This window comes from Ictidomys tridecemlineatus, chromosome 1, assembly GCF_052094955.1.
Source record: "Ictidomys tridecemlineatus isolate mIctTri1 chromosome 1, mIctTri1.hap1, whole genome shotgun sequence".
Taxonomy (NCBI): domain Eukaryota; kingdom Metazoa; phylum Chordata; class Mammalia; order Rodentia; family Sciuridae; genus Ictidomys; species Ictidomys tridecemlineatus.
The window spans coordinates 160,021,355-160,035,648 of record NC_135477.1 but is presented as its reverse complement, the minus strand read 5'-3'; the positions used below and the strand labels follow the sequence as shown (position 1 = coordinate 160,035,648).

At 35.4% G+C, this 14,294-nt stretch overlaps 1 protein-coding gene across 5 annotated transcripts in view; it reads right to left on the bottom strand.

Annotated features, from left to right (window-relative positions):
* The window catches only part of Kif3a (kinesin family member 3A), a 62,697-nt gene extending 48,403 nt beyond the window's left edge, over positions 1 to 14,294 (bottom strand). For all 5 annotated transcript variants that reach the window (XR_013439278.1, XM_078050824.1, XM_005335773.5 and 2 more), the window contains exons 1-2: positions 14,034 to 14,294; positions 10,191 to 10,464 (exon numbers count right to left, since the gene is read on the bottom strand). Coding sequence is in view for 4 of the 5 variants with exons in the window: in XM_078050824.1 (XP_077906950.1) it covers positions 10,191 to 10,464; positions 14,034 to 14,279 (520 nt within the window). In the remaining variant the exon portion in view is untranslated. The remainder of the gene's footprint in view (positions 1 to 10,190; positions 10,465 to 14,033) is intronic.

Below are 14,294 nucleotides of genomic sequence, written 5' to 3'. Positions count from 1 at the left end.
AGGACACCATCATTTTCAGACATTTTAAAAAATAAATCAATCACACCAGAAATAATTTTTTACATTGGAATATAAAGTCTCAGTTTTTTCAAACTGGCTATTTCAAATTCTGCCATTAGGAATGTAACTTATTACATTCAAAGGATCTGAAAATATTGTAACCCTTATAGAGACACAATGAATTACTAAATAATAAGCTCTATCATGATATAGCTACTATTTACTGATCATTTCCTATGTACTAGGCCATGCACTTTACATGCAATTATATTTCTTTTTTTTACCCCAATCCTAAGGGATAGACACTATTGTATTCACATAATTTATTTAGAGAAATAGAGGCTTAAGTTTAGTAATTTGGTCAATGTCATAAATGCAGAGACAAGGTGTGAACATAGTCCATCTGGCTACAGAGCCCATATTTTTTCAACAGTATGCAATGGTCAAAATTTTTTTAACTCAAAATTAGTTCCTATTTCAATTTCTGTGACTGCATTAAATACTTAAAATTTACTAATTAAAAAAAACTATTAATCTATACTTTTTACACCTGAGAAAAGAAGATCATGGATTTCCTATAATAAGAGAATCTCATCTCAATTTTAGAGAGTCAGAATTTCTGGTTTTAAAATGTCAAACTTAAACAATTCTAATGGCATATAGTTTTCTTCAACATGAATCTCTTAAAACTTTACTTGTTAATATCGAAAACTGTGCTCAGGAGGCTGAGGTAGGAGGATCACAAGCTCAAAGTCAACCTAGGCAATATTAGTAAGACCTTGTCTCAAAGAAAGAAAAGAGAAAAAGCCAGGTATGGTGGCACATGTATCAATAAACCCAGGAGGCTGAAGCAGGATTGTGAGTTCAGGGCAGCCTAGGCAACTTAGCAAAACCCTATCTCAAAATAAAAAATGAAAAGGGTAGATGATTGGCAGAACACTCCTAGGTTCAATCTGTAGCACTGCAAAAAACAAAACAAAAATACTAAAACTGGATTGAGGTTTTTACTCAGTCTTCTCATTACCGTCATATCTTAAAAATGGTAAAAGATCCACATAAAAACATGAACATTAATGTTCGTGGCAGCTTTATTCATAATTGCTAAAACTTGGAAGAAACCAACATATCTTCAGTAGACATAAGGATATAATACCATCCAGACAATGAATTATTATTTATCACTAAAAAAATTAGTTATTATCAAACCATAAAAGAGAGTATGGAAACTTAAAAGCATATTACTAAGTAAAAGAAATGACTATATACTATATGATTACAATTTAACTCATTCTGAAAAATACAAAAGTATAGAGGCAGTAAAACAATCAGTGGCTGCCAAGGTTAAAAGGGAGGGTGGGAAGAACAGGCAGACAGCACAGAGAGTTTTTAGGGTGATGAAACTACTATGCAAAAAACAAGGGTAGGTAAATATTAGCATTAATTTATCTAAACCATAGAATATACAACAGCAAGAGGGAACCCTAATATGAGCTATGGAGTTTGGATATAATGATGTTTTGACACAGGCTCATCATTTTAACACATATGCCAACTTGGAAGGGGATAATCGATTAAGGAGACTGTGAATGTATGGGGATGAGAGTTATATGGAAACTCTCTACTTTCTGCTGGGGATTTTGCTATGAAATTAAAAACACTTAAAATAAAATTTATTAATTTCTTTAAATTGTTTTATTTATTTATTTTGTTTTATTTATTTATTTTGGGACTCATTATGTTGTCCAAGCTGGTCTCAAATTCCTAGGCTCAAGTAATCCTCACATCCCACCCTCCACAGTGGCTGTGATTACAGAGTCATGCCACTGTCCCTGGACAAAATTATTTTAAAATGGTAAAAAGATTATGTACTTGTCATTGAGAATCCAAGAAGTTATAGCTAAATCGTATTTCAATAATGGAGAGTACACTGCATTACATATTATTTTGGTCCTTTTTTTATGTTTTCTCTTGTTAATGACAATTTTCAGTCAGACATTGAAAAGTAGGTATAAACTCTTGATAGTTGAATACTATTCTCTCTATTTATTTATTTTTAAAACACATAATTCTGTTATTTCAAAATTAAACTAGTGATATTTCAGTTTCCACCAAGATAAACAAGGACTAAGTTAACCTACCTTCTTGGCTAAAACTAAAAGTATACAAAAGTACACAAAATCACAGTTTAATTTTTTATACAATACCTTTATTCTTATTTTTATTATTTTTTTATGTGGTGCTGAGGATCAAACCCAGTGCCTCTCACATACAAAGCAAGCATTCTATCACTGAGCTACAAACACAGCCCCCAAACCACAGTTTTAAAAACAATGAACATTCATAAACAAAGGACTGTGATTTCTAAAAAATGAGACACAAATGAGGTGGGTCTCTTGATTTCCCATCTTACTGCCTTAAGAGAAAATCCAAGCCATGGAGCAGGAGGGAGAACTCAAGAGACCAGAAGATACCCTGAGCTAAGAAAAAGGTGCTGAGAAGCTACAAAGTAAGTCCAAAGAGGCAAAAGTTTGGAGGACACAGTACCAGAGAAGAGAGAACTGAATAGAGTGAGCTCTGTACATCTGCCCAGGGTCCTCCGCAAGTACTCTGCTGAAACTGATAGGCTTAGATGAGGAAACTATCTAAATAGGGGGGATGGGAGGATCAGCTAGACAGATTGTAAAAAAGAATACTCAGCATTCACACAGGCCAGGAATAGTATCTATTTCCACAGGCAGACTGGAAAAGCCCATGACAGGACACTAGGTACAAGTATGCAAAAGGGTCTTTGCCTCAATGGGGAACAGTTAACCTCAGATTAAACACTGCTCTGATACTTACTAACAAGTATTAAAAGAGTGATCTGAATGAATCAAATTGTTTTCAAGTCACTGCAAAACTCATAAATATTTATAGGAATAAAAAAAATCCAAGACCCAAGGTAAATTCCGAATGTCTTGCATCCAACCAGAAATTGCCAACTTTGCAAAAAAGCAAAACTATATTAGCCATAATGAAGAAATGAATCCATCAATTAAAACTAACCCATGGGGTTGGGGCTGTAGCTCAGAGGTAGAGTGTTTGCCTCGCACTTGTGAAACATTGAGTTCTATCCTCAGCACACATAAAAATAAAATAAACAAAATAAAGGTATTGTTTCCATCTACAATTAAAAATTTTTTTTAAAAAAACTAATGCATAAATGATAAAGATGTGAGAATTAGCAGACAAGTACATTCAAATAGTTATAAAAATTGTATTTCATAGGTTAATAGGCCAAGTAGAAACATGGATGGAAAACATAAAGTTCAAATAAAACTTCTAGAGATGAAACCTACAATGTGTGAAATGAAAAATACAATAAACAGTATTAATAGCAGATTAGGTACTATAGAAGAAAAGACTGGTAAACTAGGAAACACACTAACAGAAACAACCCAGAGAGAAAACAGGAAAAAAAGAGAGAGAATATTAGTGAGCTGTGCTATAATTTCTAACAGCCTACTTTTTAAAATATTTTTTTAGTTGTCAATGGACCTTCCTTTATTTATTTATTTATTTTGGTGCTGAAAATCAAACCCAGTGCCTTGCACATGCTAGGCAAGCACTCTACCACTGAGCCACAACCCCAACCCCAAACAGCCTAATTTTTAGCCTTCCTACATGTCTTTGGAATTCCCCCAAAAGGTTGGAGGCAAGGAAAGAAAAAATGTCAAGAAATAATGGTTGAAATTTGTCCAAATTTGATGAAAACTACAAACTACAAATTCAAAATGCTATTTAACAAACCACACACACAAGAACACAAAGAAAAACATACCAAAGTATACCATAATCAAATACCACATAACCAACAACAAAGAACAAAAACTTTAAAACAACCAGAGACCTACTATTTACATATAACTATAATGCACTAATAAAAACAGTTTTAAAAAATAGAGGAAGAGGGACTGGGGTTATAGCTAAGTAGCAGAGCCTCTGCTTGCCTCATACTTGTGAGGCACTGGGTTTGATCCTCAGCACCACATTAAAAAAAAATAAAAATAAAGTAAAGATATTGTGTCCATATTAAAAAAATAGAGGAAGAAGGACATGCTACGTACAGAAGAACAAAAATGAGAATGAAAGCAGCTTTTTGATCAGAAACAATGCAAGTGAGAGGACAAGAGCACAATTCTTTAAAACACTAAAAAAAGAAACCGTCAACCTAGATTGTATAGTGAACATATATTTTTCCTTTTTTTTTTTTTTTTGGCACTGGGGATTTAACCCTGGGGTACTTTACCACTGAGTTACATTCTCAGTCATTTATATATTTATTTTTTGAGATAGGGTCTCACTAAGTTGCCGACCTTGATTCAAGAGAGTAAAGTAGGAGAATTGCAAGTTCAAGATCAGCCTGGGCAATTAGCAAGGCCCTCAGCAACTTAGTGAGAATCTGTGTCAAAATAAAATAAAAAAGGTTGAGAAGTAGTTCAGTGTAGAATCCCCAGTGTTCAATGCCTGTACAACATAGACACACACACACACACACACAAAAAAAAAAGTGAAATAAATGTTTTTTTTTTTGACTATAGGAGCTGAAAGAATTCATAGGCAGTAAATCTGCACTATTATAAATGTTAAAGTTTTTCAAGCAGAAGGAAAATAGTATTAGATGGAAATATAAATCTGCATAAAGCAATGAGTACCAAAAATTATACTACATAAAATGTTTTCTTGGGCTGGGATTGTGGCTCAGTGGTAGAGCGCTCACCTAGCATGGGCGGGACCTGGGTTCGATCCTGAGCACCACATAAAAAAAATAAAAAATAATAATAATAATTTTTTTTCTTATTATTTAAGTACCTTTAAAGGATAACTAATGGATTAAACAAAAATAACAATATGTTATGGAATTTACGATATGTAGAAGTAAAATATGTGAAAATAACAACACAAAATTTGAGAGGAAAGAAATAAAATCTACTGTTAAAAAATTCTTGTACATTGTGGTATAATATCATTTGAAGGTATACCATAATATATTAAAAGTTTATATCATAAATCTTAACACAACCACAGACTAAAACAATTGTGTATTCCTATAAACCAACAAAGATAAAACAAAATGATAAGAATATTTAATTTAAAAAAAAGAACAAAGAACAAATGAGACAAAAAGAAATAGCAAGATGATAGGTTGCAGCCCAAACACATAATTCCACTAAATGTAAATACTCTTAAAAACCACAATACCCGGGGCTGGGGATGTTGCTCAAGCGGTAGCGCGCTCGCCTGGCATGCGTGCGGCCCGGGTTCGATCCCCAGCACCACATACCAACAAAGATGTTGTGTCCGCCGAGAACTAGAAAATAAATATTAAAAATTCTCTCTCTCTCTCCTCTCTCACTCTCTCTTTTAAAAAAAAAAAACCACAATACCCCAAATAAAAAGCAAAAAATATAATAAAACAAAACAAACACAAAAAAGAGATGATAGATCTGGAGTGTACTTCAGTGGCAGAGTATCTGCCTAGCATGCGTGAGGGCCTTGGGTTTGATCTCCAGCACCACACACACACAAAAAAAAGACAGCAAAACTGAATTTAAAAAGCAAGACTAACTATATGCTGTTGTGCAGAAAAGAACAAAGCCAACCTGAGGCTGCTGTTGTTTGAAAGCCCTGCTTGCAAGACTGGCCCTTGGGAATTTGAAGTTAAGGGGTTTCCATCATTCCCTAGCTGAAAAGAGTGCCTCATCTTGCCTAAATAGTTTATACAAAACAATGTCATTTATATATTTATTTTTTGAGATAGGGTCTCACTAAGACCCTATCTCAGCTTTCCTGCTAAAAGTCTGGGATGCTGACATGTTCTGGGCTCACGGTTCCTATGTGACCAGCGCTGAGTCTCTAATGAGCTTCCTCAGATAGATAATACTTTATATGTATTTTCATACTGAAAGCCAAAAAAATTAAGCACACTGTATATCCGGGATGACCAACAGGAAAGAACTCTAAAAAAATTGCATCTAGTTTCCTGGAAACTTTGCTCCAAGCACATTTTACCTTTTCTAATCTTTTTTTTCTTTTTATAAGTAAAACTATATGATCGTCTTGTGAGTCCTCTGAACAATCACTGAGTCTAGGGTGATCATGAGGGTCTCCACTGCACTTACCTAATAGAAATGGACTTCCAATATAAAAACACATAAAGGTTAAAAGAATGGAAAAGAGTCATGCATGTTAACACTAATCAAAAAAAAAGCTGGAGTATCTATGTTAGTATCACACAAAGCAGGTTCCAGAGCAAAGAATATTACCAGAGAAGAAGAAATAATTTCATAACGAGGTTTTTTCATCAAGATAACCTAAAAATCCTAAGCATCTATACATGTACTCTTGGAATTTCAAAACACATGAAACAAAAACTAATAGAAAAAGGCTAATCTGAAAATATGTTCAGAAACGTCAATACTTCTCTGTCAATAATTGACAGACCAAGTAGATTAAAGATAAGTACACAGATGATTTGAATAGCACTATCAAATTGACCAAATAGACATTTACAGAATTCTCTATCCAAGAACAGAAAAATATACATGCATTTTCAAGTATACACAAAGATCTAATAATAATAAATTACATTCTAGTACATAAAACAAGTCTCAATAAATTTAAAAAGATTCAAGTCAAACAAAGTATGTTCTCTGACTAAAATAAAATTAAACTAGAACCAACAAAAAATTTTCTGGAAAATTTCAAAAAATATAAAAACTAAGCAACATATTTCCAAATAAGTCAGAGATTAAAAAAGGAAATCCAGGGTGAAGTAAAAAAGTATTTTGAACAGAATGAAAATGAAAACAGTTATAGTTTGGATATGCTCCTATTAATGCATGAATATTCAGAAGAGAAATGACTGGACCTGTTCATGGTAGTTTGAATGGACTCATTGGGTAGTAACTATAGGCAGGTGGGGTGTGATTAGAGAAGATGAGCCACTGGGGTATGTTCTGAAAGGTGCATCTTCTCTGGAGCCCCTCTCAGTTTCCTGACCCACCATCAGCTGAGCAGCTTTGCTTATTGAGCCCTTCTGTCAAGGCATGCTGCCTCACTTGAGCCCAGAACGGACTGAGATCTCTGACACCCAAGCCTCAAATAAACTTTTCCTCCTCTAAGTTATTCATGTCAGGTGTTTTGGTCACAGTGATAGAATAGCTAACTTAAACACACAGTATGACAAAATCTGTGAGATGCCACTAAAACAGAACTTGGGGAATAATTTATGCCATTGAACTCCTATATTAGAAAGGAAGAAAGTTCTCAATTATCTCAGCTTCCACCTTAAAAAAGTAGAAAATAAAGAGCAAATTAAACCTAAAGTAAGTAGGAGAAAAGAAACAATAAAGATCAGAGCAGAAATCAATGAAGTAAATACAAGCCAGATACCATGGAGTACACAGATAATCCCAGCAACTTTAGAGGCTAATGCAAAAGTATCACAAGTTCAAAGACAGCCTGGGCAATTTGACAAGACCTATCTTAAAATTTTTAAAAGAGGACTGGAGGAGACATTGGGTGGTTCAATTACCAGTATCACCCGCCACCTCTGCCAACCAAAAAGAAAGAAAGAGAACAGAAAAAATTAAACCAAAAGCAGTTTCTCTCAGAAGATAATCAAATTGATATAGCTCTTATCAGTGTAATTGGTTAAAAAAAAAAAAGAGAGAGAGGAGATACAAATTACAAATATACCAATATCATGAATAAGAAAGGTTATATCACTATATTTTAACATACTAAGAATAATAAAAGAATAATACGAACAATTTCTTGCCAATAAATTGACTTCAATGAAACGGAGGAATTCCATGAAAGACAAACCACTAAAACTCAATAAAAAAATGCACAACCAGAAAAGCCCTATATCTATTACAGACACTTGATCTGTGGCAAAACTTAAAAATCTTCCCACAAGAAAACTCTTAAGACCAGATGGCTTCACTGATGGATTCTATCGAATATTTAAAGTAGAAATAATACTAATTCTAGACAAATTCTTATAAAATTTGAAAAGAAGGGAATACTTCCTACCTCATTCTATAAAACTAGAATTGTTCTGATATTTAAACCAGATAAAGACATTACAAGAAAACAACATTCTTATATGCCTCATGAACACATATACAAACATTTTAAACAAAATTTTGGCAAACAAAATCTAACAATATTTGAAAAGGGTAATACTTCTTGACCAAGTGGCAAAGCTGGTTTCACACTGAAAAACTAGTAATGTAATTGACCACATCAACACACAGAAAAAAACATTATTTCATTAGTTGCACAGAGTAGGATATAGTGGTGCACATTTGTAATCCCAGCTGTTCAAGAAGCTAAGACAGGAGGACTACTAAATTCAAGACCAGTCTTGGCAACTTAGACCTGTTTCAAAAAAGAGGGTGGAGGACAGAGGCAGAGGATGAGGCTCCATGGTAAAGTGCCCCTGGGCTCAATCCCCAGTATTTAAATAAATATTTAAAAATATAAAAAGGGCTGGGGTTATTAGCTCAGTAGTAGAGCATTCCTGAGTTCAATACCCAGTACTGGAAAACTTTTTAAAGTTTCCACATTTGAAAATATTCAATATACTTTCCTTTAAAAAAAATCAGCAAACTAAGAACAAGGGAGACCTACCTCAATCTGATAAAGGATATTTATTTAAAAAATCTATATGTAATATCACATTTATTAATGAAAAAATAAATGTTATATGAATACCTAACTAGTGAAACTCCACATCATGTACAACCACAAGAATGGGATCCTAATTAGAATATGCTACACTCCATGTATTATGTAAAAAAACACTCATCATGTATACCTAAAAAGAACAACAACAAAAAAAAAAAAACAAAGAAGAATGCATTTTCCTTAAGATCATCAACTAAACAAAATGTCTACTCTCACCATTTCTATTCAGTGGAAGTTCCAGTCAGTGTAATCAAGCAATAAAAAGAAATTAAAGTCATAAAGATTGTAAAGAAATAAAAAAACACCTTTATTTGTAGACAACATAATATTATATGCAAAAAAATCCTACAGAATTAAAAAAAAAAAAGCAGCAACAAAATATAGTGGCTAGTAGTGTAGCCCAGTGGTAGAGCACTTGCCTAGTATGTGCAAGGTACCATCACCAGCACTGCAAAAAGAAAAAAGCAAAACAAAAAATCTACCAGAATTAAAGAGCAATTTTAGCAAGGTTGCAAGATACAAGGTCAATATTAAAAAAATCTATTGCAAATCATAATGAAATACCACCTTATACCCCTTGGAATGACACTATCAAAAAGACAAGTAAAATTGTTGACAAGGATGGGGAGCAGTTGAAAACCTCACACATTGTTGGTGGGAATATAAAATGATGCAGCCACTCTGGAAAATGACAGTTACTCAAAATGTTAAACAGAGTTGACACATGACTCAGTAATTTCACTCCTCCCTATACATTCAAGAGAATTAAAAGCATATATTCACACCAAAAGTTGCATTAGAATGTTCAAAGCAACATTATTCATAATAGCTAAAAAAGTACAAACAATCCAAATGTTAATCCAAAAGAATGGATTAACAAAATGTTATATCTATATAACATATGAGAATATTTGGCCATAAAAAGGAATAAAATACTGATACATTCTTATGACATGGGAGAATTTTGAAAACTGTTAGAGAAACTTTGAAATATGTTTGTGCATAGATGTATAAATGAATGTTCATAGCTGTGTTATTTATCATAGCCAAACATCTAGATGCATAAACAAAATTGTTGTATTCATACACTGGAAGGCAATTCAGTAATAAAAGGCTACAAACTACTGGTATATGCAAAACATGGGTGAACTTCAAAACATTATGCCAAGTAAAAGAAAAAAAATTAAAAAGAAGACATTTCATTTATGTGAAATTTTGAGAAAAGGTAAAGATTGTAGTGACAGAAGCAGACCAATGGTTGCCTGGGGGTGGAACTGCAAAATGGCACAAAATAATTTTGGTGGAAGTGCTCTAAAATTGTATTATAGTGATGGTTTCACAACTGTATATATTTACTACAACTCATCTAACTGTACTATTACAAGAGATAACTTTATGGGACATTAATTATGCCTTAATAAAGTTTTTTAAAAATAAACTATATATTCACTTACCATTGTAGCCTTCAAGAACAGAATCAATAATAGGTCTTGCAGTTAAGTTATAAACATCAAGTTGTTTACTCTCTGGTCCAAAAACAGTATCAAAAGTAAATGTTTTTGGAGGTTCATTGGAAGAATCAGTCTTATGTACAGTGATAGTTCCCCTCATTTCATCCACACTGACAGCCTGTTTGTAACACATGGATTTTTCTCTCTCATTGAGGGGACGGCACCTAACAACAACCTTCACATTATCGCAGCTTTCCGGCTTCTCTGATTTATTGATCTGTGGAGACAATATTTACACATAATGAAAAAACATTTGCTTTTGCCATCAACCTATTAAATTTATAATTTAAAAAGGACTGTGTTGCCATCTCAGTGTTCTGCATATGTTAGGACTTCATAAGTCTTCATTAAATGCAATTAAAGATCTCATATATATACAGCAAAAGCTTATTAAAAAGATATTAAGGGGCTGGGGTTGTGGCTCAGTGACACAAGCAGTGCCCTGGGTTCAATCCTCAGAACCACATTAAAACAATAAATAAATAAAATAAAGGTATTGTGTCCAAAAAAAAAAAAAATATATATATATATATATTTTTTTAAGATATTAAGTGGGGCTGGGATTGTAGCTCAGTGTTAGAACATTTCCCTGGCACTCATGAGGCACTGGGTTCAATCCTCAGCACCATGTAAAAATAAAATCATTGTGTGCATCCACAACTAAAAAAAGACTTCAAAAAATATATTAAGCTATGGGGCTGGCTGTTGGTAGAGTGCTTGCCTAGCATGTGTGAAACACTGGGTTTGATCCTCAGTACAATGTAAAAATAAAATAAAGGTATTGTGTCCATCTTTACTATTTAAAAAAATTTTTTTAAGATATTAAACTAGGCCTGGTGGTTTAATATCTTAAAAATATTAAGATATTAAACACCTGCAATCCAAGCAACTTGGGAGGCTGAGGCAAGAGGATTGCAATTCCAAGACACACCTCTGCAATTTATGGGGGCCCTAAGCAACTTAGTGAGACCTACTCTAAATAAAAAATAAAAAGGGCTGGGGACATTGCTCAGTTATAACGTGCCTCTAGCTTTAATACTCAGTACCAAAATAAATAAATTAAAAAATATTTTCTTTACAATGCAAAAGAGGGGATAGAAATTTACTTCTATAGTAAGTGCAGAAAATGAACTAGTATATTATTGACTGTCTTTCTGCACAAAGTCCCTGACAGCCGGGAGCAGCGGCACTTGCCTATAATCCCAGAAGCTTGGGAGGCCGAGACAGGAGAATCTTAAATTCAAAGCCAGCCTCAGCAATTGTGAGGCACTAAGCAATTCAGAGCGACGCTGTCTCTAAATAAAATACAAAACAGGGCTGGGGATGTGGCTCAGTGGTTGAGTGCCCCTGAGTTCAATCCCCAGTAAGAACAACAACAACAAAAAAGTCCCTGACATTCTGAGTTTCTGCTTATAAGAAAACACAAGGAGCATGAGCATGGTTAATAAATTTAATTCAAGAATATAGTGGGGAGGGGGGCAGGCCTGGGGTTGTGGCTTAGTGGTAGAGCACTTGCCTCATTCGCATGAGGCACTGGGTTCCATCCTCAGCATCACATAAAAATTAATAAATAAAATAAAGATATTGTGTCCATCTACAACTAAAAAAATATTTTAAAAAAAGAATATAGTCAGTCCTTAGTTCCCCTGACACATCTAGTTTTATTTTCTATAACATATTAGTAAAATTATTTTTAAAATATAGCTCCATGCATGGCTTATCTTCTCTATATAAGACAACAGGACGTTAAGAGTGAAAAAAAAAAAGTACAACAGCAGACAGAGAAACATGTCTTAGAATGACCTAAACTCAAGAAACTTGTATATACAAAGTTTCAATTTTTGAAATTTTATAAATCAAAATACAATTCTATTACTGAAATTAAGCTTAATATTTCCATTGAACATATACTTATCAAATTCCTGTTTTTGATACTCTTATAAACATTAAAAGAAACATGTAAGCCATTGACTTTGAAATTGTCATTGACAAGTCAACAGATAATACCAATACAACACATTTCTCTCCATCTCTACCTTGATTACCACAATCTAGGACCCCATCATCTAGGCCCTTTACTCCTGTAGGATGTCGAATTAGATTGTCCTACAGTCTGTACTCCTGGCAGTCAGTATCAACACAGATCAAATCATGTTGACTCCTCTACTTTAAATTCAATGTTTCTCATATATCTTAGGATAAAAATTTTTAAGGTGGTCTGTAAGATCTGGCTGTTGCCCATGTCTACTTCTTCTCCAGGCTTATTTCACAAGATACTTCACCTGCTCTCAACTACCCTGGGTTTTATGGTCTTTTCTAATCACCATGATTCTCTTTTACCACTGGCTTTTCCTTGTGGTATTCCTTCTGCCTAGAACATTCCTTACCCCCCTCTTCATTTAGATAACATTTACTTATCTTTCAGAACGCAACTCAATAGCCACTTAATCTGGAAACACTTCTTTAATTAGGTCAAATGCTTTTATAGGCTCTCAGAGCACCCTGCTCTCTTTTCCAAGGACAAAATTTTACTCTCTTCCTTATTTGATTAATGTCTTTCCCTCTGTCTACATCAGAAATGCAAATGAATAGTCAAGGGACTGAATTCAGCCCATAAATATCTTTTATCTCAAGGTACTTTAAAATATTAGTTGGTAAAATTTCACAAGCACACAATTTCTAAAGTCTCTTAAAAAACAGTTGATCCTTCTCTAATAAAAAAAATACACGATTTGATATCAATGTAGGCTAGCATTCCTACATGGTAACACTTTCCAATCACTAGTATACACTAGTTTCTACTTTATGCCACCCACTCACTTCATGCTTTAAGAATGTGTATTATCTCTGTAAATGTGTATGATTTTCTCCTCTACCTAAGAAAGCAAGTCTTTTTTTTTCCAAATTCAAAAATGCATCTGGTTTTGCTCAATACTGTATCTTCAGTGCTTAACATGTGGTTGATGCCCAACACTGACTGAATTAATAACTTGAAAACAATAAAAAAAGATATAGAGTAATGAATGCTAAATGTCAAAACTGTTCTTCGTCTCCTGTGTATTATCTTATTTCGCCCTAATAGAAACCCCACGAAGAAAAGTTTCATTATGCAGGAACTAAGAACCCAGACAGATTAAATAATTATCCGAGGCCGCATAACCAATAAATAATTCTCCAAGGCTCAAGTTTTATGACCCTTTATTGGACTTAAAAAAAAAAAACCTTATTAAGAGAACGGTAACTATGTATATCCACCACATACACACACAAAGACACCTACAGGTTACATTCTGCACGGTAACTACAGCGCCACAAGAGGAATGACAGCTCAAACCTAGGAAAACGCAAGTCAGGGCCCTAAAACAGGGACTAGCAACCTTCGCCCGGCCACTTTCCGGGGCGTGTCTCCGCTGCCAGACCCCACCTGGCGCGGAGCGTACGAACGACCCTCGGTGGCCGCCCCCAGACGCCCTACCCAGCCGGCCGGGCTGGGAGCCAGGACGCATCCTCTGGCACAGTGCCTTTATGTCAAACAGCGCAGGCCCCATGGGATGCAGCAGGGACAAAGGCAACAGGGCCTGCTCCCGAGTGCTTCCACAAGAGGGCTGGACCCCCACGGGCCCTGGGCCCACCTGCCAGTTCCCTTAACGGCCGAGACCCACGGGGTCCGGCCCTGCCCCGCCCCACCCGGGCCTCCCGCCTGCTCCGCGCTTCTATGGCAACGGCCGCGCCCCCGAGCCAGGCCGCTGGGATTAAGAACCCTAGCGGCTGAGTGGCTCTCCTCACCGGCATCGTGGCCCACTCCCGTGCCCGGGAGACGTCCCCAACCGGGGTGTAGCCCAACGACACCGGGTCCGCAGGAGAGGCTGGCCAGAGTCTACAGAAACACCTCCTGGGCGCTCTCGAGACTGCGGCTTCTTCGACTAGAGTGTGCAGTGCGCAAACGCACTCCAAGTTCGCCCCGCCCAATCCCAGGTTTCGGGCTCCCTTGGCCTCTTGAACTACGCATGCGCGGAGGCGTTTCAAGTCCATCTCCTAGGACGCCAG